The following is a 27,764-nucleotide window of genomic DNA, read 5'->3' as shown; positions in this document are numbered from 1 at the left end:
TTAAAAAAATGGATAGAAACAGCATAAGTGCAAATGTAAGTGAATAATCTGATCAAGCAATCCGTTATGTCATCAAATGATGAATACGATCCTCCACATTACAAAAAGAAAAAGCTATACATGGATGGAGGAGATACACCTAAAAAGTTGAAAGGCGTAGCAAGGTCTACAGGTGTTTTATAAGAATTGTTTTTACATTTTTGTAAGATATTTACATATAAACTGCAATTGTTATCAGTAGGCAAATATGGTGACCTGAGGTCTGGCCTGAGCAAAGAGCATGTGTCTGATTTGCAACAAAAAGTGTTTGATCATTTGGGGAACAGGAGTAATTCCAACAATCAAGTAGAAGATGAAGAAGTACAAACGTTATTGGTTTGTGTATCATCTTTCTAATATTGTCGTAATGCTTCATTGCAGAAACAAGCAAAGCTTCATGGTATTAAGAGACACATAAGCAACATCAAAGTTCCAAAATCTGGAAAGATAAAAACCAAACATTCTGACAGTTCTGATACTGAATTCAAAAAAGCAAAGAATAAAAAACTTAAAAAAAGCAAACACAGCAAGAAAGTCAAGTCACATAAACACAGAAAAAAATGTGATGCACTTTCGTCTGGTGAAAATGATGATGGCAGTGATTCAGAGTTGTCAAACAGTAATCATTTCCGCCACCGAGGTAAGAAGAAACACAAAAAGTCAGTCAGGACAGTGGATGTCTACAGCAGCACATCTGAAACCGAAGACAAAAGAAATGACAAATCTTGTTACTCCGGTTCAAGAAGTGTTACACAAAGTAAATATTCTATTGGAGAAGATAGGGAAAAAATACACAGGAAAGACAAGATATACAAGAAAAAACGTAGAAGAGATCTTTCTCCATCTCCTAGATCCAAGGTGAGCTATTTAATGTAGCCACCCCTAAAGTAGAAGTGGCATAAAGTGAGAAGAAAATAAATTTATTTTAAAGTAATACCTTCTTACCTTTTGTAATGCCTAACCAATTGTGAATGTGTTATGGTTGCTTTTGGGACTCTGACTGACTAGGCCTGCAAAGATGACTTTTAACTTACTTACAGGATGGTACTTTGTCATTTACTGAAAGTGAGGATGAAAGAATTTCAAAGAACTCTTCTCTTCCACTGTATAGTGACTCCTTTTCTTCAACCTCAGGTACAATGTTAAGCCTACTTAAGACTCTCTTTGTTGAGCTTTACCTAAATTTTTAAAATTTACAGAACCCCCTGTGATTAGAAGACTTGGACTACAAAACAATTCAAGAAGATCTGTTGCAGACAGTTACAGGCAACGAAAATTTACAGACTCCCATTCCGATAGACGTTACTCTGAGGGAATGATGTCAAGATCACCTTTAATAAACAGAGACACACGAAAGCGATCTTACAAAGATTCATCACTCAGCCAACTAGGTTGTGTTAGACTTTTTTATGACTGGGTTTCACTTTTGCTAATGAAGGACTGTTATTGCTTTTAGGTGATGACTTTTCAAGGGATGCACCGGGCGTTCATTCAAGGGAATTGAAATTTAATGTAACTTCCAATTGGAGTGAGGAAAGACTAAACAATGCGAGAAACAGTGTTATTGACAAGGTAATATATGTTGTTTACCTTCTTGTCACACACATTGCCTATTTTAGTTTAAACTTTAAAGATGCCATGTTTTGCACCAATTTATGTAGTGAAGTTTAAAAAGTGTCGTTTGGACTTAAACACTATTTTTGCATCAGGCGACTTCCAACCAGCCCTTTGTGGACACCCACTGCCACATTGACTTTTTGTTTAAAAAACTACCTTATAAAAAATCTTATGATGACTACATTGAGGAATCTTTTTTCCATGTAAGTACATAGTTGTTTAAAATAAGTAGTTTTCGAATTAAGTTTTACATAAAAAGTAAAAAATAGTTGTTTTAATTACATGTTGAAAGTTACTCGAATTAAACTAATTTTGTTTTAGTTTTAATTTATGCTGGAATTAAAACATTTGTGTCAACTTTATGCATCTTTTATTTAGTTCCCAAAAAACTTTGAAGGGTGCATAGCTGATTGGTGCCAACCAAGCCTATATCACACATCAAGATCCTTCCTCAAAGGCAAGACAAATAATTGCAAAATATGGGGAGCATTTGGGTGCCACCCCCACTTCGTGAGTACATACACACAAACAGTGGAGGACACTATTTTCAAAACCATCCAACAAAATTCCAATGTAATTGCCATTGGAGAAATGGGTCTTGATTATTCAGACAGGTTGGGAAGAGTCTGAAGTAACACTTTTTTATCAATACAGTTGTAACTAGGGATGCACCGAAAGTTCGGTTTGCCGAATTTATTCGGCCGAAACTAAGGTTTTCGCAATTATTCGGTTTCGGCCGAATATTTCTGCAAAATTCGGCCGAAACCGAAACTTTTTTACTGCATAAAACGCTGATACGCAAAGTTTAGAAAAGGTTAGAATCCTTGTTTAAACTGTAGGATTGTGTTCGTTTCATTTGTTTATTTTCACAGAAATGATAAAAATCAAGTTATAGCAGTTGGAACAAGTCGAGGTTATTCTTTAAGCGCCAAAAAGGCTGTATGATAGGATTAGATCCAATCCAGTACATCATGTTTTGTTTAAATTTATTGCGTTGAAAGAGATGGATACCAAAATTAGTTCGGTTTATTCGGCCGAATTAATTCGGCAACTTTTGCCGAATATTCGGTTTCGGCCGAATATAAAAATAGCTGTTTCGGTGCATCACTAGTTGTAACAATAGTTTAAAAGAATGCAATGTACTATGTAAAATTCTTTAAAATTTGATATAGATCAGTGACTCCAATATGCCAATAATTAATCACCTTTGGCCAAGAACCACAAAAACAATTAAACATAAATACCCCATACTTTAATGCACTATACTATATTAATGCTCAAAGACTGATTCAGTGCTTCATATTCATATTGTGCATTTTGTGTATTTTTTTTAAGTTAACAACCAGTTAAACAATTACAGACACTTACTTAATGGAAATTGCTCTTCTGGCACTTGAGTTTCGAAAATGTTTTGTGTTTTTCTGACGATTTTTTGGGTTTTTAGTGTTTATGCGCTTGATGCATTATAGTGTGACATTACCCTAAGGAAGTCTCGCCGGATGGCAGACGAAACGCCAGTTTCAATCAACACTTTAGAAACTTAAGTGCCTGAAGAGCAATTCCTATTAATAACTATGCCTGGCAGCAAAAATAGCGATTATAGATATATCAAGAAAAGTACTGTTGTAGGTTTGGTTCTACCGATCACGATTTGCAACAGACTGTCTTCATCAAGCAACTTAAAATTGCTTCAAAACTTCAAGTGCCTCTAGTTATTCACTGCCGAGATGCCGACCCCGACCTAGTGAGGATAATGAAGCAGTATGTACCCCATGACACACTGATACACCGTCACTGCCTCACTACAGAGTAAGCACGCATAAAAAACCTTGGTTTCAGTTTGCAACCATACAGTGGCTTTGTGTGTGGCAGAATCCACTTGACCACTTATTATTTACAGATGCTTAACATTTTATGAATAAAATGTTATCGTTTTTGTGTGCCAAGATGACAGTCTGTTGATCGTTATTTGTACAACAACATTCAAATGAAATGACCACTTTTTGGTCCTCCATTGTTATTGGATAGAAAAAAGTGGTATTTAAAACAAGCTATTTTAACACATGTCGCAGTAACGAGAGAAAAACTTTGTCGTTCGATACGTTTGTCCATATTAGGGATTAAGGCGAAGGGAACGCGGTTATTGATCCCGCAACTGTCACATACAGAGTTTTGCATATCCCTGAATTCAACGACATAAACGTTGTAATAGAGTTTCGCTTGCGTGTATGTCACATATTGTTATTTTGGTGGCATTACTTAAACACCACATATCGATTACAGGGAGAGAGAAGTGCAAGAGCTCCTCGACTACTTTCCAAACTGTTTTGTCGGTTTCACGAACCTCCTGTCAAACAAGAGTGCTTATCGGGCCCGCAGCGCTGCTACCACTATCCCTTTAAACCGGATCCTGTTGGAAACGGACTCTCCATACTTCATACCTCGCTGTGTGTCTGAGGTATGTTGTTGCGCGTGATAAACTGGTGTGTTAAGTGTATAGACTTGCTGTTACAGCAGTTAGTTTGCATTATTTACAACACGTGGTTCTCACTACGGATTCGATTGGAAATCCATTCTTCCAGTCGAAGTTTCCTTACACTTGGTAGCGCATCAACTGATGAAACTTATCAAATGCCAAGTAGATTCGAACCCATATGGGCGGGTGATTGGCAGCATGGTCAAGCGCCCGACCCATATACCAAGAAAAAAACCTGATCGGGCCAGTATATCCTTGGTTCGAATCCCGGCGTGGTAAAACTATAATACATCTAGAAGAGAATTAGTTGACATGTGTTCTGGTACTCGCGAGGTGCCTACCGCATACACCACAAAACGTTATTGTACTTATTGCACATGTGAAAAAAAAACACGTTTTTGACCCTTGTGTTCATTTTCTTTAGGCTACGAACGGCGCCGCAAAGTTCTCTCATTCTGGCATGGCGGCGTGCGTTGCCAAGGAGATAGCAGTATTGAAGCATATTTCCACTGATGAAGTTTTCAAGCAAACGCGGAGAAATGTCACCAAAGTGTATGGAATTTGACTGGAAACAAATTTTCATCCTGCTACAAGTTGTTTTTACCTTTGGACGCCAAACCACGCGAGGGCCAACAAGAATTTTATATAAATGTCGTTTTATTCAAGTTGTTTGTAAGGTGTGACGTCCTAATTTTAGCACGCAACTTTTTTACGAATAAAGTTACTGCTGTGAGTTATTTTATGACTTAAAAAAATTACACCATGAAACCCTACCACAAATGAGAAATGTATTTCATATACTTCGAATAACTTTCGTTGTAACCCGAAAATAAAGATGTTATTGCGCTATTGGCAATGCGATCGGATATAGAGGCGATGAAAAAAAATCTTGTTATGACTTAACAACATTTTTTAATTTACCTTCTACGACAAGCGTTTTACCTATCCTACATTTTTAGCATTGGTCTGCGCCGATTTCGTCTACAAGCAAAGCTTTTAATAATATTCAAGCAAGTCAATGCAAATCAAACAACCATACAGTTGTAAATACACTGGTGTGGTTGAGGCTCATCATAAGCAGGTTGCCATTCTGACCTTGTTTTCGTCGATATTTTCAAGAACAACGTCTTGAAAGCTTTATTGTCCCTTTTTCCAAGATATGACTTTCGTCTAGCCTTCTTATCTTTAGCTCCAACGATTTTTATACGCAAGCTCTGCTGAATAATCCGTAGGTATTTTCCAAAACATTTTTGTGAAACTTCTTGTTTCGAAATACATTAATCGCTTTAAAAATGGCGCGCAATTTCTCTCTGCGTTCACTACAGCATCAATAGATGAACATTGCAAAAAAATACTATCTTTTTTAATTTGGTTTTTAGAATATTGATATGTAGGGAATTCGACTTGTCATAATTCAAAACCTTTTATTGTTTTGTTTAAACTTGGTCTTTCAAGACCGCTTTCAACTCTTTTACATTTACACCAGTCTTTGTGGCGCCTTCGTTGGTTATCTTGCTGGTCTTTTTTGTCGCGTTTTTGCGTCGTAGACAAATATCGCCGAAAAACTTATACATACTCGCGGCTCTTCCCACAAATAAACAGGTCCTAACATGTGGTCTCACAGATCATAACGTCAGTCCAGATCTCGGTTTTGGTCATGGCCGAACATAGGTCCAAGATAAGACCATCGCAGTCGGGACCTTTTTTTGACAGACCTGACGTTGGGTTCGCGGAGATGCAAAATTATCTATTTTGCAACGTTAAAAACTTATTCATAAATTGTTCTTATTTTCGATGGACTTTTACATTGTTTCGTCCATAATTAAGGACGGAATTCTATGAGTTTTTACCCTACGTTAAATATCAAAATGTGTACTTCTATTGCTGCTGTCCATACAATCTGGCTGCTCCGAGACTAAACTTCCGCAACAAAACAAGTCTGGGCGATTAATTTTCCATTCACTTGTCTGCATGTTGTCACGAAGACTTGCAGCATACAATTGTAGAAAAACTATTTTGCGTAGCATTGTTGATCAGTTAACTTTGAGACAAAACTAAGAAGTTGCATTTCTCGACAATCGCATTTACGATGGTTGCAAAAATGGCGTCAGACGCTGAGAAAAGAATTAATTTGACGGCGTTGCAACGGCGCGATCCGTACATAAACGATATTCTCGATTCTGCCACTCAAGTTGCCCTTTATACATTCAACCCCACAACAAATGAATGGGTAAGAATTGTTCAAAGGTTTATAAATTACGGCTGTAAGTGTTAATGCAGTAACAAAAATTTTTTACCACATAGGAAAAGACTGAAATTGAAGGGACGTTGTTTGTTTATCGTAGGTGAGCAAACCAATTTCTTGGTAAGCAAATTTTGTTAGATAAATGTCAAGTTTTGTTTCATTGTCACAGAATTGCTCCCCCGTGTTTTGGATTCACAATCATGAACCGATTAAGCATGGATAACCTAACTGAACCACTGGGCAGTGATATTGATTTCCAAAATCAAAGCCCCTTTCTTTTGTACCGAAATGCAAAGTGTAAGTTTGACAATAACAATAGATGTGTAATGTTGCCTTTACCACATGAACATGCAATTGATCTGTTTCTTTTTAAGTAAATATCTACGGAATATGGTTTTATGACCAATATGACTGCACTCGAATTGGCAAACTTCTCGCCGAGTGAGTATTTACTTTTTTTTGTTATGCCAGCTATACAGTTGTGATTCTAAACCACAGAAAATGTGAAGAAGCGAAAAGGGTGGCACAGCCTGCTACACCAAGCACTAATGGAACTGCCAAAAACACTGTTCTGCCATCCCCAAGTTCCACTGGCGGTAGCACAACTTCTTCTTTATCTGAAAACGCGATTGAAGAAGACTCCGCATCAACAACTGCTGACAATCAATTGGAAGAAGTTTCAGGAGCAACCAAAGTTGCCAATGGGCAATCAAATAATTTAATGAACATTTTGTTTAAGGCTAAAGAAGACTATGATAAGGTATGTAGATAGAGTCGTGCAGTTGGGTTTTTAAGTTACATACAAAACTGCATAATGTTTAGACTCATGAAAAGACCGTCAACCAAAGAAAACAAGGTGAAAAGCCTTCAAAACTGGCTCAATTGTTTCAACCGATCAGAAATGAGGAATCAAAAAAGGTACATTGGTATTTCAAAAAGTGAATCATAGCATAAAAACTAGATAAGACATGATATACTGGCATGACATTTACCAGCTTGCAAATAGTCATTGCTCCTCAATTAAACTATTTTCAAAACATTTTACAGCTAAATGTGTCGACGTTGTTTGAATCGAGTGAATTGCAAAAGGCAAACAATACTGAACGCCCATTATCAGCTGAAATTTTTGGCAAAATTCTGCCAGACAATGGTAATGTAGAGTTGCCGCGGCAGAGGCGACCAACACGCTCAATGTCCTTATGTTTAAGCAACTCTGCTACACCACCAAGCGTGGAGGTGCCTATCAAAGGTATTGTGAATGGCGCCATTTCTGTGGAAGAGCTGGAAAGTCCTGTACTTGGTACGAACTCTTCACGATATCGTCATCATTCCGTCAGCGAAAATGCTCTGCGACAGTCTCCAAAACCAGTCATTGAAACGGACTCTGCTTTTCACAAGTTGCTCAGTAAAATGGCTGTTCAGGCAAAAAGTGGAGGCAGTGCGATAAGCTCACCTACACTAAGTAATCCACAAGACTTAACTGCCCAACTTCTGTCTGGGATGAAAATGGCAAACAATTCTGCAGACCAGAAAGTAACGAGAAGACAGCTTTCTCTATCAACCACAGCTGAAACAAAAAACTTTGTGCTTAACTCCACATTGCCATCAACATCTTTTTCACAATCCAGTATATTGCCAGTGTTGCATGAACAGCCAAAACCTGGCAATAAGACATTCGCCAAAAGCATGTCTGTTGCAAGCGGTTTGTCAATACTCACTGCCAATAGTGGATTGACATCATTACCGACGTCTGCATTACACTCCAACAGTGAACTATTGTCTCCAAATATTTTGCAATCCAGTTTATCTGAAGAGCAAGCCATGGCCACCACTCTTGGTTTACGTAAGACAAATATTGTGGTACAGTGATAATTTTTACAATGAAACCTGCATGTTCAATTCTATACAGACCCGTAAGTATATGTGTTGTGCAAATTGCATTGATGTTTTTAGGTCCAAGTTCTAACGCAAAAAAACTTCCCAACACCCCAACACCAAATGTGAACCCAACAACAAACACATCAAAGCCATCTGTTACACAACCTGAAAATGTGAGATGTGCTTCTGCCCCCAACATTAATCACATCTAAATATGCATATTTTGTTTTTTGGAAGTTTGTTACAACTCATATTAGAAGAAAGCAGTCCTATTTACAATAACCATGTTTTTGTGAGCTTCTGTTGACTTGTACTAATCTGATGCAATGTGTAGATACCTTCTGAGAATGGGAAGTTAACGCTAATATCACCAGAAGATTTTGAACACTCGACGTCCAACGCATTACGTCAAAGGTTGATGTCTGAAAACCAACAAGATCCCATGCAACCTTTGGATGAAAATCAGCTTGCTAGTGTTTTGGTTCATCTCTTACAAGTATGTAACAAGCTATGCATTTTTTAATTTTCAGTGAGCATCTGGCACCAAAAGCAGCATGATGTGTATGTTTAACCAAGGCCATTGTTAACACTGCTGCATTTATTCAGTGTTTAACTGCTTCGTGTTTAGCATAAAAGGAAATTTTATTTTCGCAGACCAACCAGTCTTTCGTAGACACCATTCATAAGGCTTATCTGTCAAATCTTAAGCAAGGCACTTTTGAAAAAGGGTGTGAGGTTTCCTCCTCAGCAGTATGGAAATGAAGTCATATTCATGGATGGAGCTTGAATTAATTTCACAGAATTTTCCCTTGGTGGTTTTTCGGTGCCTGTTTCCCAAGACTTTGTGGATAAGAAACAACGAAGCACTTTTATTAGACTGTTTGTTTGCACTAAATGTGCCTATTACCAGTAATGTTTTCTTGCTGCAAAGACTGGTAATTACAACTTTGCTTTCTTATGATGAGCCTCTGGCTACAATTTTGGAATATTCCCATTAAATAACAGCAATTGGTTTGGGAAACACTTCAATGAGTTTCTATTGCCAAACCCGTAGTTTAATTGCTGGAATTCAGATCTGGTTGATCATATACTTATGTGCACCAGTTTGAAATATTTATGTTTAGTACATGTTGCATTTCTGTTGTACAAAGGCCTGAACTGTGCATTTAGTCATGCCATCCACCCACCAAGTGGTTGTGTTGGCAGTAGTATGACTAACTTGTTTACTGAGTGGCCAAAATGTTGTACAACTTGTAAATAATTAGTTTCAAAAACTTCTTTCATGCCCTGAAAATTTTGTTCTGGAAAAAATCCAACCACTTGCAGACAAAAACAAATACGAAACAATTCTGAATGTTTTTCAATTTGGAAGAATCAAAACTAAATTTTACTGTTATGAGCTTTTTTGGCAATCTGGCACAGTTGTAGAACATGTGTAAATACTGCAAGTGCCTATTTTTTTGTTCCTATTTGTCCATGTTGAGCACACCTCAGTAAAAAATTGTGGCAACAAATGTGGTTGACCTGTTTATATGTGGTTTGCTTCAGCGGTTCCATAGTTCTTTTGCCTGACTAAATTTTGTAAACTAAGACTTGTATATAGCTGTGTCCCCATTTATACATAATGTCATTGCCACTTTTGACTAAGCGGTTCTTATGTATATTTTTTTCACAAAGTAATGTGAGTGTGAAAAAAATCCTTAAGGAACATTTATTGTTAGTATAGGTTAAAAATAATTTAACATAAAATATTTACAATTAACAACCACCTTTAAAGTTAACAATAGTACATTTAAATCTTAGGCCTGCACGCTCACCACAGAGGCATGTAATATTATTTTTTTCAATTCATGTAGTGTACATCTGATGTTGGCATCTGTGTATGGTTATGTCTGTCCCATTGGTGGGAATTCGTAGTTGTGTGGGTGAGAGTGTATGTGTTTTGTTTCTGCGCGAGTCTGGTTCATGTTGATACCCTCAATTTTGGAGTACTGCTAAATTTAGTTCACTGACTAAAAAGTGTTGGATCTTTTTCTGTAACATACGCAGAATTTATCAGTGCGCACAGCCAAATTCCGGCGTCATTATATATCAACTTGCTTGTTATGTGTTAATGCTCTTTTCAGGGCATTAAGTACTGTAATTTTGCTCCTGGAAAATGCCTGTTGTGTTTTCACTTGCTACCTTGTTTGTTGAAGCTGTAGACACCGCTAAATTTTGCATCACATTCAATCTCAGTTCATCTTTCATCGGTTTTCATTAAGCCCTTGAGTTAGGCACAAAAGCACAGTCTTCGTTTTTTACGTTTGTTGCAACATTTTCTTCAAACTTTTAAGCATGTTAAGCAACGGCATTTACATTTTAAATCTTGCAAAATTGGAAACCATACTTTTAAACAAGTTTTCCCGATGATCAGATGTGAAAAGTCTTGCAAAACATCATTCCACAATGGAAACTCTCTCACTGTGCTGCATATTGCAACTTGTTGAACACTTTTAACTAGGTGTTTCTATGCAGTTCATTTTTACCCTGAGCTACTTTGACAGTGTTCCTTGCTATGTCACGAAAGCTTTTCTTTCACATGTTCAGAAAGAAGTAGAAAAAAGTTTGAACCCTAAATTAAATCACAACTTCACTGTTTGGTGTTTTTCGAATTAAAAAAATTAATTGTAAGCAACATGTAGGCATGGATATTGTGATTTAATTTCAGCATTCTGTCTTGCCAAGTTGTGTTTACTCATGGTCTGCGTATTTATGTGACCCAAATTTACATAATCTCTTTTATGAAATGCCAATTTATCAATGCAGTGTGTGTCGAAAAATATTTTGTGATGAGAAATTTTGCATAAGTTCTGCGATGACAAAATCAATGCAATTTTAGTGATCTTGTCCTGTATGGCAAGGGTGATATATTGGTTAGCAAACAAACATGTTTTTGGACTCGTCTTGGAAATAACTGATACATTAATTTAATTTTTATTTTTTCTAGTAAACCAGAGTAAGCATTAGAAAAGCTTGCATTGCCAAAGTTGAAACGCTAGAATTTCAAGTAATTTTATTTTTGCTTATGTGTGTCTTTCCTGTGTGTTTAATGACATTTGTGTCTGTACCCCGTTTGGAAAACTCTTCATGGTAAAAGAAATTGAACTCTTCATGGCAAAAGAAAATGTTCCCCCAACGTCTTTTGTACATTAGTACTTCCCCAAATTCTTAACAATCCTACACAATGATCGGATTTTTTCTGCATCTGGGGCTAGTTTTTAGTGATAAATACGAAATAAAATTTGGATTGGTAAAAGGAATTGTCTTTAATAACAGGTCTAAAAGACCACAGAGAGAAGTGTAAATAGATATGCAGCAATCTTTTGCCACACAGCAGGTGATGTTGCATAGCAGTCTTGAGTTTACAGTCATTTTGCCCACTGCCTATAGCAATCAGTAGAATTCAGACAAATTGAAATTTAATTACAACATTGTAAACAACTGTTTATACTCTGTGGGGTGGTTTAGGTTGAAATAGAACTTCAACAGGTTTCGTAATGGAGACTTGTCCAACAGCATTGTTGACCAATTCACTGCTGGTTCCCGTCAATACAGCATGACATTTGCTTTGAGGAAAAACTCTTACAAACACAATTTTAACCATGCACGAATCGGTCCACTGGGTGTCACTCAAGTATACCTGCAAGTAGAAGGTCAAACATATGTAATAAAACTGTGTGCTTGATAAAAGAAATTATGACATGGCACTTACTTTCGACTTAATGTGGTGTGTAAAAGCTTTGATCTGTTTAACATCTGTTGGCAACAGACTAAAAAGTTGCTCACTTGAATCAGGATAAATCACCTTGATTCTGTAAAAAAATCATGAAAAATTTGTCTTTTTTTTAGGAACAACATATATGGATCCGAAATAAAAAGGCAACTTCTATATTTTATTTACACAAAAAAGCTTTCTAGTTGTATGCACTGGATAAGCATTTTGTGCTCTTTAGGTAACAAAAACACAGCCACAGTGGACAAGTGCTTTTGAAACAAGCATTAAATTACCTCAACTCTTTCAAAGGGTTGGTGATGTTTTCAGTTGTGACATCGATTTGAACAGAGGCTGCCAATCCTGATCCAATGAGAATCGGGGAATCCAAGTTGGTCTGTGGTTCATGGATTGTCACTTTAGATCTGATAACCTGGGAATTTAGAACAACAGAATCATAAACAGGTTTCAATAGATGTAAATGCGCCTATAGTAATCAGTGAGCTGCAGACAGTGCACAGTGTTTGTTTTATGTCAAGTCTTGTCTCTGTGCAGCAAGTGACTTAACATTTATCCATGGCAGGCACTATTCCACTTTGCTGCTAACCCTGTTGGGTAGCAAATTATCGGAGTTGAACCACAAGGCTCTTGTAAGTCAGCCAGCTGCTCTGATGAGAGTTAGGTCAAAGCAGTGTGCATGGTATGCATCTAACAGGTTTTCAACAGTTGAAAAAAGGAGCTGATGTTTTTTCAAGCAGGATACATATAACACTTAACAGTATTAAGTTTTGATAAACTACTGGCAATTATAATAATCATCAATGCTTCTTCTGTATCTGTTTTTTTTTAGCCTTCAGAACTATAAAATACTAATTTTTTTTTACTTACAGGAAAATTTGTATCGTTATGTGACTTGACTGAGCTTGCATCACAAAGTCAATTTAACAAACACAGTTACAGCTCAAAATCTATCTGGGTATGTTCTGAAACATAATTCTTCACCCCTACCTTGTTGTTCAAACTGACAGTGGATACACTGTAGTTTATCAGTAGTGGTTGAAGTAGTTTCACCACAAGCGATGATTTCCGTGTAGAAGGCAATTTCAGCAACTCGTTGAAACAAGTTTGTGAAAATGAATCTGGATTGATGTTTCGGTCGTTGAGATAAGCCTTCAACTCTTGAACCAGCATAAAAAACTCTTCACACAGCTTTGAAGGACTCATAGTTCTGAAGAAATCATATAGACTTTTATTTGCACCAGATCGAGTCAAGCAACAAAATGCAATATGTGATTGCACAAGTTTAGTTAAGTTTAAATACACAAGACAACTCTGCAGTGCTTCACATATAATTAAATAAAACAACAAGAAAACATGATATTATGTTCACCAAGTATACACATTATTTCTACTTTACACAAATTTGTCTTTTCAACAAGCAATAACATTGACAGTGGCTGGCATGCAAAAGGTAGTGACAAAGTTTATAATAATTTAAAACAAAAATTATGATAAAGAACAACCTCATTTTATTGTGCACAAATCTCACCCTTTCTTTCCCTGCGTCATTTCCTGTATCTCAACCACAAATAGGAGAGCTTGCGCCTTTAACCGAATCTGCTTGATCAGTGCGATCTCTTCCCCGCTCAAGCCAAGATACAAATATTCCAGCTGGAAAAATTTGTTCCAATGGAAGTTATGTTTTTTTATGAACTTAACGCATTGCGTACAGAGAATAGTCTTTATTGAATTTTAGAAAAGTAGTGTTAAACACTTACATCATTGCAAAGCTGCAAAATTTGGGCTGCAGCAGGTTTGGCGAAGGCAAGATGTTGTGCCGACATGCGGTTTGATCCACTCCAACTTTTGGCATCCACGGCCTGTAAATACAAAAGGGTAAACAAAAAATGTCAAACCAAACCTTCTTCAGGCCAACAAAAAGTAGTCAAATAACACACACCATGTCAGTATAACTGAGACTTATCTTTTTATACAAGTATCAATGGCAGGAACTTTTCAATGTGCATGTTTGTTGGACAAACCTTGGATAAAAGAAATTGTGCTTGCAAGAAGTCAGCTGAACACTGGGCAGTAGAAGCAAGAGCGGGAGCAACTTTTGCGGAATGCCTCAGGTCATTTATGGTGCTTTCAAGCAATGATTTCTGTGTGGAGACATCGTGGGTCTGCAAAGAACAGTCACAACGTTTGGGTTAAAAATACAACTTAGTTGTGACATAATAATTTAATGATAAAAAAAATATTTTACTTTTTAACTACTACGTATTTGACAAACTTTATTCCAGCAATACTTCACCATGCCAGTTTTTTTCAACAATTACTGAACATCTCTTAATATTTTGGTTTATCACAGACTAATGACATATTTTTTTGCTTGATTTATTAACAAAGTATAAGTAAAATTTTCAATTAACCTTCAAGTTTTTTATTCTTGACATTGCGCGCTCAAGAAAGTTGTTGGGGTCGGAATTCATGTTCACATTTCTCGGAGGTGATTGCAAACATAAGTCGACACCAGCCATGAAGGTCGTTAACTGGAAAGCAAAAAGTTACCAGACATCATGATCATTGCTTTACCCAAAAGTAGGTATTCTTGCACAGAAACACATTAAAACTTAAACCCCCTTTAACTCTAGGTTGGTGATTAAAACATTGTCAAGACAATCACTTTGAGGTGCTGTGGAACCAAGTCCGGAATACTATCTCTGAGATATTGATAGTGTCGAGTCACATGTTCTGGGAAGAGCTGAGTCATCGACGGGCTGTGTTTTGCTGCATTGAATATTAAAATCAACACAGCAATATCTGTAGGTAAGGTTAAGGAACCACGATGTCATACACTAATATTAAAACATAATAATCACCTGTCTTTGGACAACAGATAACATTGCAATACATACTGAAAGGGTTAACAGCAGTACTTAAAGATAACTCTTTAAATAACTTGTAGTAAAAAATAAAGTTGTAGCAGTTTAATCTAACAAACATATCAGACAGTTAGGATACAGCTTGGATCGTCCATCTGTGGCTCCGCTGTGTCAAAAAATGGATGACATGAAAGTAGTTGTGGCACCAGGGAATACACTAGGTGGCAGTGGTGTTCACCAAGTTGCTGTTGTGTTCTTAAAATGGTTGGATAATTGTGTGAGGAAAAATACATCATATATTATCCATAACAATGTCTAAATTTCATATGAATGTTACCTCCAGACTGATCTTCGATCTTGGGGGTATTTGTTCAAATTCTTCAAAAGCATGAGGACAGTGTCAAACAAACAGGCTTTGGACATTAAACTGTAATAGAACATATTTTAAACGGTATTCATGCGTGTGGTTTTGCCAAACAGTTAGAACTGTCGTACCTGCAACTGCTCAGTAAATGATGTATTCCTTCCCTGATTTCCTGGGAAGCATCCTCCATTGCAGAATGGACATTATCCAATTGATCTTCAAGAATTGTTACATGCTACACACAGACAACAGTTTATTGCACAGCAATTATGACCTAAAAAAGCTTTCAAAAAGGCTGTTAAACATACTTCCACAATCTTGTGTAGAGAATTAACAGCATTTAGTCGTACAGCCTCAATTTCATCATTCAAGCAATCCACCAGAAAATCTAATGCTGCCTGTAACATACACACTTGTAAAGATGGAATGCATTAAATAGTTTATTGTCTATTTGAAATATTGTATCCAGTGATTGCGCCAAGAAAAAATTACCATTTTAGTTTCAAACTCACTTGAGCAAAGCTTGGGCTACTTCTTTGCGATGCAAGCTCAGTCAAAGAGTCCACAGCTGCACTTCTAACCTCTGAAAAACAAAAAACACAACATAAATATCTTGTTACAGACAGTATTAGATTTTCTGGTGAATTGCTCAAATGAATAAATTGATATTGAACTTATTATTTCTAAATAAAAGGCATCCTGTTTATTTTTCCACGGTTTTCAGGACATAAACTTCAAGCATGCATACCCATCATCTCATCTTCCAGACCGTGAACAAATGCTCCACAAGCCCCACTGTTCATTAAGTTGTTTGCATCAGGAGCAGACTCACGTGGGGCATCTTCGCCCCACCTTGCCCCGGTGGAAAATTCCTCCACAAAACGCTCCTTGGCTTGCTCATTCAGTGACTTCTTTTTCTGATGAAGAAAAAATGGCGCATTACACTTAATTTCAAACATCAAGGCAAGAACGGAGATATTGTCGTACCCTCAAGTCAGACATCAACTTTTTGTCCAAGGTTTGAAACAAGAAGTTGTCACTGACTAAATGCATGGAACCGAGGAGTCTGGCAGCTTCAGCTCGAACCTTCCAAACATTACAAAAAAATGATAATGTTGGACAATGTAGTATTTTAATTTGTAAAATCAAAAACTGTATGCCAGTGAGTTATACCAGCATATCTTAACTGGATAAATGAAATTTTTGTAGGGGTTAGTGAAACAGACAAGGTGACCAAGGGCTAAATAAAAATGCATTGTTTCAACATGTACTCCTATTTTTTGTTCACTTGACAATGTTTTGTAATGTTTAATATCACCTGTTAAAAGATCTTTTGTTTAACCTGCATGGAGATATTAAGTTAAGTTTACAATATTTGTGTGAATGGAATGGTCACAGACTTCAGAGTTAACATAAGCAAGAATGTAAAGAAGCACAGAGAGAACTCCAAACATTAAGATTGCTTTGTAATTCAACTTTGCTGGTGCAGACAACCAGTACCTTGTATGAACTATCATTAAACAAATTGCAGATTTTGGCAAAGGCATCGTCAATCAACCGCATGTTGTCATCAGAAAATGGTGCTTTTATTGGGCTAAAAAAAATTTACCATGCTTTAATTGAACTGTACAGATAAACATTTAACTGGAAACATTCTAGTTAACATAAAAGTGTAAACTTTCCCCCATGAATATTACAATGTCATGCCTACTTCTCTGGATAAATGTGGCTTAAAATCCACACAAGCTGGGCAGCAGTCAGTCTGACTTGCTCATAGTCGTCATTTAATGAGGAACATGCTTGTTCATAAACAGAAAATTCCAGTTGTTGCCCACGTTGGTGCATTAGTATCTACCATGTAACAACACACAAAGCTGTTATTATTTATGAGAAAAGAATATAAAACAATAACTTGGTATGAACAGAACTGTTAAGCAAGGTGAACGTAACTTACAAGGGCTTGCAAGGAGCTACTTCTAACCCTGGGTTCTGGGTCATCAAAATAGTCAGCAACCAGTGTATGCACATTTGCTTCATCCCATCGCTTATCTGAAGCCAACTTTATCGTTGACTTGGCGCTGGCAAGGTTGCCGATTACATTCAGGCATTGACATCTCACCTGTAATAGAAAGGCATCTCATATTGTGAATATTATATATAATACCATAAATACAAATATTACTTACAATTTACATTTAAACTGACACAGTACTTACATTATTTAAGCAAATAATGCATTGAGGTTGACATTAACTATAAGCACAAATTACATGTGGCCAAACAGCTAAAGCCAACACACTAAGTATTAGTGCAAAAATATAAGTTCAGATGAAAAAGTATGCCATACAAAACTCACCTCCTGATGGTGATTGGAAAGTGAACTACTTGCCATTGCAATAAGCTTTTCATGGATTGCACCACTCTGTTGCAATCTCAAAGCCACAGCGAGAACTGATGACCACAGCTGGGCAAGCACTTTTCCTGAAACTAATAAACGTCAATTTGAAATAGGTTAATTCCTCAAAACATGCAAAAGAGCTTTCTGCCCATTACCTTCTACATTAAACAGGGAAATCATTTGCTGGAGGACTGAATCGGGATGAAAACCGACAGTGGCACATAACTGACCCAAAAGCCAAGCTATTTTGCTCCTCACTGCAGTTTCCTTCTCATTGGGAAAGTGATTTAACAAAGCTTCGATGCATTGTTGAACATATTCAGCGGGAACTGGAAATTTTCTGCCGAAGTGTAAATATTACAACTGCTACCATGGATAAAGCTGGACAATTGTGCAAAAACTACATCCAATGTTGATGTTTTGTTGTGTGCATTATGTATTTTTGCCCATAATGCCCAACTTACGTGAATCATATGTGCAAACAAGTCTTACAAAAACCACAACCAAATGATGTGAGACAAAAAAGGGTTATATACTTTGAAAACTCCATGAGGATTTGCATAATATCAGATGAAGATTTTCCCTCAATGTTGAGCTCATATTCTTCATATTTTGTAGATGTCTTCGCACCAGGTTTTGAAAGCCGAAGTCGTTTTACCTGAAAATAAAATAGAGATTGTTTTAACAATACACAAAGATTTGGGTGAAAATTGTCGCTTAATAACAACAATACATAGGAAATTAACTCTCTTAAACAAGTTGTTAACATAATTTGTAACTTAGGTGATATGGGAACGATGTGTAGGTACAAGTGGCACTGGATTTGTTGTAAAAAACAAGTCTTAACGCTCTCGCTGTGTAATGTTTAGCATTATAGACATACTTTTCTTACCTGCGGCCTTGAAGGCTCTTGTATAACGTGGCTGAACTCCTCATACGCACGTTTCTTGAGATGGACAGCCATTATGTTCGTTTACATGAAAGTTTACCTTAGAAACGATCCTCGACCGTAACTTTCACCTCAATCTCAAAAACAACAATGTGCACATTGTAAGCAGTCATGCGTGCAGTACATTTAACAGTCATGGAAAGATTCTTTTCCGCAATTCATGAAACAGACGTTTTATTTAACACCTACGTCAATTTATCCATTTTAAAGCTCGGTTGATTGGCAACAAAATTATTGGTGCATATACATACTTTGGGATAAATCTTAAATAAATATCCTGAGTTAGAAAAGCGGTCTTGTACCAACTGAAATCCGTTATTGTGTGCCTATTCCTGGGGTCAGCTTCACGATAACCATTTTTGGTTGTAAGCTGGCCTGTAACGTTAGCATAAAGTGTAACCTGTTTTGTGCTACTGTCGTAGTAGTTCTGTCACAAATGTTAGAGGAACCCAATAACACCAGAATGATATTTATTGTGCAGATACTACGCACAGCAAAGCAAGATGGAAATAAAGGCCATTGCTGGTCATTTAACAACCTGTTAAGCATTGTGATTTTGTACAGGCAAGACATAATGGAACACAAATTGTTAAATCAACATAACACACACACAGCTTGACAACAATACAATCGGAACTTCAACGTGACTATTGCTCTTTTACAACAATTGACATCACAGTTTAGTGCTTGGGAGAAAAAGGACCCATAAAATGTTTGCTAATGTTGTAACAGGTAACTACAGAAGTTTTTTTCCATACGAATAACAGACAAGGGTCGGTAAATCTATTGGGAACTTAAACAGACAAAGTTATGGGAGTAAAAAAATCACCATATATTTATATACATAAAAATGTGCAGGATTACTGGCATTTTACTGAAAAATGTTAAATTGGTAAAAAGTTCATCATCTTCATGCAAAGTTTCATAATATGACTGCTTCAATATTTATAAAAATTCTCACAAGTTAAACACAGTAAGAAATATGTTATATGTGCAAAAAGTTTTGCTATTGTTGTATCTTGTGTTTGGCAGGTTAATAGAGAAAAACGCGATTGTTGATATCAAAGCCTTGTTTTGTTAATATCAGTATGCTAACATATGGTACAAAAGCAAGGAAAAAACACACACAACAGAAATAAAACAGACCATATTACTTGTAATTCAGCAATTAAGCAAATATAACAAACCCCTCCATATCTACATAAATGCAAAGCTTTACTCAATAAAAAATTATATCATCCTACAAATTTGTAAACCACTAATCCTCATGCATGGTGTAAGCATACTGGTTGCCACCCCTTCTGTTTCTGCAGATCATAACGAAACAGCCTATCATTATGCCTACTATCAGCATTGCCACAGATACACCAGCTACCACGCCAGCACTTAGGCCAGTGTTACTCCCGGGGCCAGGGGTAGGTTGGGGTGGAGGGGGTGGGGCCTGTCCACTGAGCAATTCATGCTGAGTGTTGAAATAGTTTGGCACTGCAGATATCTCCATATTCTGTAAACAAAACTGTTGAAACCAAAGCACTCAATTTCACATCTTTGATGCATTACAAGATTTTAGGCATTTCAGCCGAATGTAAATGCAATAGAAAAAAATTAAATCTGTGTCGATTTAAAAAAAAAAATTGGGTTTGGTCCGGTTCTTGATGTTATTTAATTCATGCAGTTTTCATTGCAGTTGCAAACAAGAACAAAATCGCAACTTTTTGGTAAAAAAGACAGCATGTTTTGCTCGTGTTTGCATTTAAACATGTCACCAATGTTTTTGTTCACTTGGTATAATGCTAGTTAACTTACATTGGGTACTTTTAAGATGAACTCTCCAGCACCCACTTTTGTTTTCACATTCTGCACTGCTGTAGCCAGGCATATTTGGTTGACCATCTCCACAGAATCACCTGATGGGTCAAAATAATTGCAGAAAATTTACATAAGAGCAATTTTAGAAATTTTACCTTCCAAACAACTTTTTCGTAACTTGCATTTACCAAAAAAAGTTTATAAAATTACAAAAAAGGGAACAGGGTGTCACCTTTAACATCTGGAACGCCAAGAACTGGCACACCAAGATAGACATAAGTTTTGTTTTTCTTTGATGTTTGGTCCATTTCCACCACTGTGTTGTATGCAATTGAGGGAACAACTCTTGTTTTGGACACATTAGCTGCATCCGCCACAGCAGAAACGACAGCAGCTAGATAAAGCAAAATGAAAATCCTCTAATACATCGTCTTTGTAAAAGCTTAACAAAGTATACAAGTTGTATTCATATATTTCTGAAAAAAATATATTACATTGTTTTTGCTCCAGACTATCCAGAGTGAATAATCCAATAGTTATTAGGTCATAATTTATGGATCAGGGCATAACAAATAGTGGAAATTTAATAGTCTGTTCTTCTGGCGCATTAAAACCTCAGGGAGGAAAGCCTTCTTCAATAACAGGCAAAACGTTGGTGCATAAAATTTACATTTTAATATGCCAGAAGAACAGACTATTTAATTACAATATGCTTGGCAGCAACAGCAACATTAAATAGTGCAAGGTTCATCAAAGTCATAAATTCGAAAGGTTTTCTTGAGATTTCATGTTATATACATTTATTCAATATATATACATTGCTTTTAGGTAAATAAAATACTAACTTCTGAGTCTGGCTGAACATTTTAGTCACTAAATAGTCAATACCAAATGAAAAAAAAGTGTTAAAGAAGGGCCCATTATGAACATTTTAAGTCATACTTATATGGTCATAAATTATTATGTCTAATTCATTGATGAATGTTGGGCATTTAATGCCTACAGATCGACTCCACATAAGTTATCAGTACAGAGCATACAACATGGGCATACAATAGGAAGTGGGTGTACAACTTTGGAAACTAACTGATTAATGTACTGGGAATGCTTTTTGTTGCTAAAAAAATATCACTTGTTAGTTAGTTAAAACTGTTGCTGTTTTTCCAAACACCGAAATCATAAAAGAAATTTAAAGATGTGACCCTTATACAAAACGACTAACTTACATGTGACAGCAGCTGGTGTTTTCTTAATGACATCAATAAGAGGACTTTCAAATTTAAGGAGAATTTCCTCTTGTTGTGAGCTATTGAAACAGGGAGTTGCTTGGAAGGTATCTGGCTCATCAATTCCCAAACGAAAGTTGTAATAGTAGAATTGCATATTGTACGTAACATTGACAGTTCCATTTTGTTGCTAAAAAATGGACAGAAACCGTAACTTTAATAGTAAAGAATGTTTTTTTTTGTCCTGACATACACATATGTCCCTACAGTGTGCATGTTTCTTTAACACTCTTTCAGGTGTTTGTCTAATCGGGCTGGGTAATGATAAATGGTACGTATGGTGCCCTTTTATTTCCTGAATAAATTTACTATAAATAACTGCACACTGGTTTCCTTCAGGCGCTATTGAACCAACCAGGAAATTGCAGATGATTATACGGGTGTGGTGAACAGCACACACAAATCCACAAATGTAGTATTACCAATCTTACCAAAGATGTGGATGTTTGGGACATTCCTAAAATTTGTGAATTTTGGTTAAAATCCTCCACAGACATGTAGGCAGTCACATTTACCCACGCTGCGGATCCATTGAAATAATCGTCTTTTCCAAGCTGAGAAAAACGGTTTCGTTTTGATTTACCACAACAATGCATTGCCTGTTTGCCTGTTGCCACATGAAACATCCTCTACGCTGTTTGCTATGATTAAACTACATACACATTTCAATTTTACACTCTTTGCAACATGGTTATGAAACCCATTTAGTGCTGTAGGCCTTATTTGCTTTCACAGATTTAATGCCGACCTCACAACCTTGCAAACAATCATTGATAATTCTAATTATTTTTGTTGTAGCAAGGTGTCAAACTAACATGGTGTTGGCCACAAAACATGGCATTGCGGGTGGATTTAGCCAGTGGCAGCCTTGCAAGTGTTTGAAAAGTGTAAAACTAACTTTTCAAACAAATTTTAAATTGAAAAACTATCAAAATAACAATAACAATGAAAAAGAAATATAGGTCATCTCTTACTGGAATAATATCCGATATCCATGCATGAGCCTTAAACCCAGCAAAGTCCGTTATGCCACCATATCTTGCATTCTGCAGATGCATGAATGATCCTGGAGCAACCATTTTGACCTGCATAAAATTAAAAAATGATTTAGGTAGTGCATAAATGCCAACAAATCCTTGTTTAACTGCATACTACTATGACAAATTCTTGGTAACCAATTCTAGGAATCATTTCCGATTTTCTTGCAATCGGCATGTTGATTTTCACCTCTTATACTTTATACCATAAGCTTGGGAACATTTATTAATTGGTTAGCTAACAGATGTTAATCTTGTTCGTAAACATTGCCAATCTATGACCAATGCATAAAATTGCATGCATATATATTATATACAGTATTCTGACAAAAGTATCCCAAAAAATAGTTGTCGGTTCATGCAATTTAAGTAGTATTTTTATAATTTACCAGTGAGTTATTGACAACCACAACATCTGTCAAAGTACTGTTGAGTGGAATGGGATTGGTTTCACATTTTCCTGAGTCTCGGTTAATGGTAAACTGTAATCCCTCTTGGAAGTCATGAATTCTGCAAAAATACAGACAAATTATGCCATCTGTTGGATTTTCTTTTATATCCCCACTACAAAAAATAGGATATTCAAGCAAACAGCCATATATAATCTTCTTGCTGAATACTTCCCTTCTGGCAAACTTTATTTTATTTATGTTTCTCAATGTTTCGGCTGTTATGCAGCAGCCTCCATCAGGAGGCAAGAAATGTAAGTATAACAAAGTGGACACAGTTAAGGCACATAAACAAAGAAAAAATGCTACAATCTTTCTGTAGAATATTATCAACCAAACTAAACTAATTTATTGATTGTTGATTTAAGCACAGGATCGGTGATCTATTATGTAAATTAACGTTAACAATATTACACAAAAACTTTGATGGGTTACTTTTCGGAGTGCTACTAACAAAATCATGTATTGCTATCCAATAACACAAATGACTAAACATGCATGTTTGTTGTTAATTAAATTTCAGCAAAAAATATTCAATATTATATTGTTATTTTGACAAATACAACATCGTGACACTAGCAACTTATAAAACAAGTGTAGTTGAACTCACATAGTTGTCCTAGGATTGCCATCTACGTCCAGGCGAACCATCATGTTTTCCATGTCGACATATTGGTTCATAAATGTCAACTTGGAGTCAAAAATCATTTCCATTCCAAGACTAAATGTCAATGTCGAAATTGGTCGGAATGGATTCGGAATTGTATCCTTTCTCCCTGTGGATAAAGGTTCAAGAAAACATGAAAACTTTGGTTTATTTACCTAAAAAATTAAACAAATAATAATAAAAAATAAAAAAAAAAAAAATATGCCCTTGATGGTGTCTAATAAGTGTATCATTACAGTCATTTTTATTGATTATCTACCATCACAAATCATTCCTCCAGGCAACATTGGAGACCAAAGGTCTTTGGATGTTGAATCGTGATAATCATAAAACTTGTAAGTGTAAATTTGTGAAGCAATATCAGTATCTGTTTCCGTTGTAGCCTACAAAACAGGGCATACGTACTGCGAAAATTCTTTATTATTTTGCATTAGCAGTGACAGCATTTTTTTGTGTGGGATTAATGAAGACTTAGCACTCATGAGCGAAAACTACAAAAAGCAACTACATACCATTTATTAGTAAATTTAATTAAGTTAAGTGGTACTTGCAAAACGCTTAAATATCAGTATTGCTTTTTTAAGATGATAATTAATGCAAGGGTATTATAGACATATTAATATCTCTAAATTAATTTAAATGTTTTTTATAGAAATGACTGATTTAAATTTTCATTAATTGTTAATTCAACCTTTTAAAGACAATAAAATGCTTTATGCTACAATGAGAAGTTTTTTTGTTAAATTTCCCTATACCAAATAAATGCGTAACAGATGATGTTTTATCACTGCAGTTTATTTTATTATTGGTAAACTCACATTTAGTTGCAACATAACAGGTGCATTCTGGCCAGCAGGCATACTCCAGTCTTTTCGACTGAAAAAAACATCAACAAGGTATGTAAGATTTCCGCCTTCGAATGACAAGCATGTCTGGTAATGGTTCGTTTGAATTCCATCCACAACTTTTATTCCCTAAAATAAAAATACGGGTTTAAAGATTCATAGATTTGGTTCTTAATTGAAAAAATTTTCTTTTTGTTAAAATAAAGGTATATATATAATGTAAATACAGCAAAATTAAACAGAAAATGCATAAAAACAGAAATGCATTACCAGGTCAGTTGCATTATATCCAGCATTCCACACAAAGGCATTCTTCACGGATAGTGGGCCTTTTTCAACATTTACTCCAATCAGTGAAATGGTGCCTTGCGCTTGGGTCAAATTCATGACAGTGCATGTTTCATTGAGTTCTTTACAAAACGTTAGAAAGTAATTACAAATATTGTCCAATTAAAATAAAATTATTTGTGCTATTACCATCAACAATAAATGTCTGGTTGTTATTGAAATCAAATGACATTTTAACACGGCTTGAAGCTTGGTCGAGATACAGAAAGGTAAGATTATTTTCTGCATCGAAAAACTCCAGTGCATCCAAAGTCTTGTTCAAGTCTGGATAGAAAAAAAGTGATATAAGATAACTCAATAAGTGATGCCAGAAACCTAAATCAAGTGCAGTTTGTGTTGCAGTGCAGAAAAGTTATCTTAGATGCATTGCAATCAGTCAGAAATTTACCGTTGATAGAGATTTCAATGTTATAATGGAACTTCTTTGCATCCAGATGCGGAAGTGGAACTTGTGGGACTCCAGTCACATTCGGACATTCAAGGCCAAGGCACCCTGTACACCCGAGAATTGCAACAAGGCACAGCAATGCAACAGTTGGTGACATGGTTCAAATGTAAATTGTTAGACACCGTAGCCTACTGCAAATCCTACAACTAAAAAAATAATTAAAAACCAATTGAAGTTCGATAAGAACATTTTCACCTTCTGAAATCCGGAATAATAGCATTCGCCAAACAGCGCGCAAACCGTCCTACTGTGCATTCGCGCATGCATAACTAAAGTTCCGTTTCAGCTCGAGCTCCCACTGGCTGTTATGACTCGTGACGTCCTGACCGGCATGTGATTTGGTTTCACGTGACCTGACCGCCAACCGACAGATTTTCAGGAGTTTTTGTGCCATGAGCGAATCGAAACGTTTTACGTAACTAGCACTTCATTTAAATTTTGAGAGCTTCAACCCTCGTCATGGGGGAAATGAAATCACGAGACGTGGCCACAAAACATGGCGAAAAATAAAACGTGCATGCTGACGTTTCTTTTAGTTGAACGTAATGTGTCTGCTGATTCACAACTTGTGTGCCAATTCCACAGCATAACTGTACAACTGAGCTGAAAAGCAATTATTTACACCGCAACTACCCTACTGCAATTGGTGAAGAACTTAGATAGGCTACGTATACACTATATATTGGCCCAATTTTTCTTGTTTATTTGACCTTAAAATGCATTCTTATGGGGGGCAGATTAAATACCAAGCAAATTTGCGTCATGGACTTTCAGTTTCCGGAGTATTTCAAGCATAAATCGTGACCATTAGTTTTTTCGTCATCCCATATTGGCGCCGCAGAAAATCTTTCCATCCTAAAATGGTCAAAAATTATCTTGTCCTGCAAGAAATGGTGTTCGTGGACCCTTTTTGTTATTCATGAGCCGCAAATCAATGATATTTGTATGTAAAATAAACAACAAAAACGTCCGTTGAAGCTTATTGTCCGAGCTATCCTCAGTCACGTTTCCAGACATTTGAAACCTGATAATTCAAAAATAACGAGCAATTTCAAACTTCGTTCAGAGTAAGTAATTTTTTCCACAAGAATCTTTTTGAGTTTGTCTTTGTGTTGAAGACAGCGGCATTTTGACACCACCTCATATGCGCGGTGCCAATATCTGTCTTGATTGGTGTTATGCGCATATTAAACTGCGTATGAGGCCTATAAGCTGCACTTATTGTTCTTGGTGCAAATCCCAGTTCATTAGATAACACAGCAATGTGAAGTTGTTTGTTTTTTACAGCATAATCCTCATGTTCTACAGAATAAACATCTTATGTCATTGGGGTACTTCTACACGATGTGCATTTCTAACCCATAGTCCATGCATGCAATAGTCTAAAAGCAAAGCGGACTTGTTGAAGTTTTGCTGAACAGTAAGAAGGTCAACTTCAGCAAGCAGCAAAATTTGCCTTTGCAAATTCTACTTTGTATGGAGTAGTTTTAGGTAAATATAAGGACTTCAGTAACCAGCAGTTGGTTCTAGTTACACCTTGAGTAATACATACACAAAAAATTTCAGTTGGAAGCATTATACTAACGACTCTGCCCGGTTTCTGTGGCTACTCCTAATTTCCCCATTATACTCAGTATTCCTTCGGACAACAATTGTGAATTATTAAAAAGGATAACGTTTTCAAGTGTTGAAAAAACTTGATAATTTCAGCTTGGCGAACATCGAATTGTTAGATCCTGGGTTTTTCTTAAACCTGCTTTGTTCAAAGGGTAACTAAAATGATGTCACACAAAAATTGGGTTTTAAATTCATGACTTTTGTGCTTGGGTATGCAGAAGCAGTCCGAAGCCATTATCCAACGCTGACGGAAAAAACATTTGGCTACAAAGTTAGCGAATATCTGCAGCACGCTCCAGGAAGAAAGAGTGATTGACAAAATAGCTGATAATAAAACATATTCAACTTCATGGACACATATCTTATTGACAGATTCAGTCAGAGACAAAATCATTAGCGAGCAGTATTGAAAAAGCATATAGTTCCGCCCTTTAGGACGCGAAATAAACGTCAACTTTTGGTCTGTGTGAAGCGGTTAAATCAACGTTCGTTCATGACGTGAATCAAAGGTGCAGCCTTGGTCTCCATGCGGTAAATTCAACGTCATTACCCTTACGTAGAAACACAGCGAAACACGTGACATACATACGTAATTTATACGTCGAGCTAAATTACGTTTTATCGTATTGCACTTTCGACCAAGTATCAACCTA

At 36.3% G+C, this 27,764-nt stretch overlaps 4 protein-coding genes across 6 annotated transcripts; 2 read left to right on the top strand and 2 right to left on the bottom strand.

Moving 5' to 3' along the window:
* Window positions 1-29: 29 nt before the first annotated feature.
* Window positions 30-5,685, top strand: LOC145893891 (uncharacterized). 2 transcript variants are annotated; one of them, XM_082982266.1, is made up of 11 exons: window positions 30-172; window positions 239-360; window positions 421-897; window positions 1,080-1,173; window positions 1,239-1,430; window positions 1,496-1,611; window positions 1,749-1,859; window positions 2,035-2,270; window positions 3,286-3,465; window positions 3,940-4,114; window positions 4,557-5,685. In XM_082982266.1, exons 1-11 carry the CDS (start codon window positions 67-69, stop codon window positions 4,695-4,697), a joined length of 1,950 nt encoding a protein of 649 aa, XP_082838392.1. In that variant the 5' UTR covers window positions 30-66; the 3' UTR covers window positions 4,698-5,685. The 2 variants fall into 2 exon arrangements, with proteins under 2 accessions (XP_082838392.1, XP_082838393.1); XM_082982267.1 differs by having other exon boundaries at window positions 48-172; window positions 242-360.
* Window positions 5,686-6,104: 419 nt separating this feature from the next.
* On the top strand, window positions 6,105-11,532 carry LOC145894106 (mRNA-decapping enzyme 1A-like). The gene is made up of 10 exons (XM_082982567.1): window positions 6,105-6,362; window positions 6,437-6,477; window positions 6,547-6,674; window positions 6,752-6,818; window positions 6,876-7,137; window positions 7,200-7,295; window positions 7,425-8,220; window positions 8,331-8,428; window positions 8,590-8,751; window positions 8,910-11,532. The coding sequence occupies exons 1-10, from the start codon at window positions 6,222-6,224 to the stop codon at window positions 9,015-9,017; spliced, it is 1,899 nt and encodes a 632-aa protein (XP_082838693.1). The 5' UTR covers window positions 6,105-6,221; the 3' UTR covers window positions 9,018-11,532.
* Window positions 11,533-11,597: 65 nt separating this feature from the next.
* On the bottom strand, window positions 11,598-18,694 carry LOC145894105 (integrator complex subunit 4-like). Of its 2 annotated transcripts, XM_082982565.1 has the most exons (23): window positions 18,549-18,694; window positions 18,193-18,314; window positions 17,812-17,996; window positions 17,615-17,745; window positions 17,213-17,377; window positions 16,970-17,109; window positions 16,759-16,852; window positions 16,246-16,344; window positions 16,007-16,175; window positions 15,771-15,841; window positions 15,567-15,656; window positions 15,390-15,493; window positions 15,232-15,321; window positions 15,034-15,149; window positions 14,696-14,832; window positions 14,442-14,561; window positions 14,052-14,192; window positions 13,788-13,889; window positions 13,559-13,680; window positions 13,018-13,237; window positions 12,306-12,442; window positions 12,010-12,109; window positions 11,598-11,937 (listed from the first exon to the last, which is right to left on the bottom strand). In XM_082982565.1, exons 1-23 carry the CDS (start codon window positions 18,618-18,620, stop codon window positions 11,743-11,745), a joined length of 2,922 nt encoding a protein of 973 aa, XP_082838691.1. In that variant the 5' UTR covers window positions 18,621-18,694; the 3' UTR covers window positions 11,598-11,742. The 2 variants fall into 2 exon arrangements, with proteins under 2 accessions (XP_082838691.1, XP_082838692.1); XM_082982566.1 differs by lacking the exons at window positions 18,193-18,314; window positions 18,549-18,694 and adding an exon at window positions 17,378-17,394 and having other exon boundaries at window positions 11,599-11,937; window positions 17,213-17,307; window positions 17,812-17,948.
* A 364-nt stretch (window positions 18,695-19,058) lies between these two features.
* On the bottom strand, window positions 19,059-25,808 carry LOC145894256 (uncharacterized). The gene is made up of 14 exons (XM_082982786.1): window positions 25,690-25,808; window positions 25,435-25,640; window positions 25,176-25,310; window positions 24,969-25,108; window positions 24,672-24,827; window positions 24,113-24,236; window positions 23,797-23,962; window positions 23,127-23,247; window positions 22,675-22,785; window positions 22,132-22,254; window positions 21,641-21,830; window positions 20,647-20,808; window positions 20,412-20,512; window positions 19,059-20,109 (listed from the first exon to the last, which is right to left on the bottom strand). Exons 2-14 carry the CDS (start codon window positions 25,589-25,591, stop codon window positions 19,864-19,866), a joined length of 1,932 nt encoding a protein of 643 aa, XP_082838912.1. The 5' UTR covers window positions 25,592-25,640; window positions 25,690-25,808; the 3' UTR covers window positions 19,059-19,863.
* Between the last annotated feature and the right edge of the window lie 1,956 nt (window positions 25,809-27,764).

This window comes from Ascidia mentula, chromosome 3 (genome assembly GCF_947561715.1).
Source record: "Ascidia mentula chromosome 3, kaAscMent1.1, whole genome shotgun sequence".
In the NCBI taxonomy this organism is placed as follows: domain Eukaryota; kingdom Metazoa; phylum Chordata; class Ascidiacea; order Phlebobranchia; family Ascidiidae; genus Ascidia; species Ascidia mentula.
Note: the sequence above shows the minus strand (reverse complement) of the source record. Positions and strands in the feature narration are given on the sequence as shown.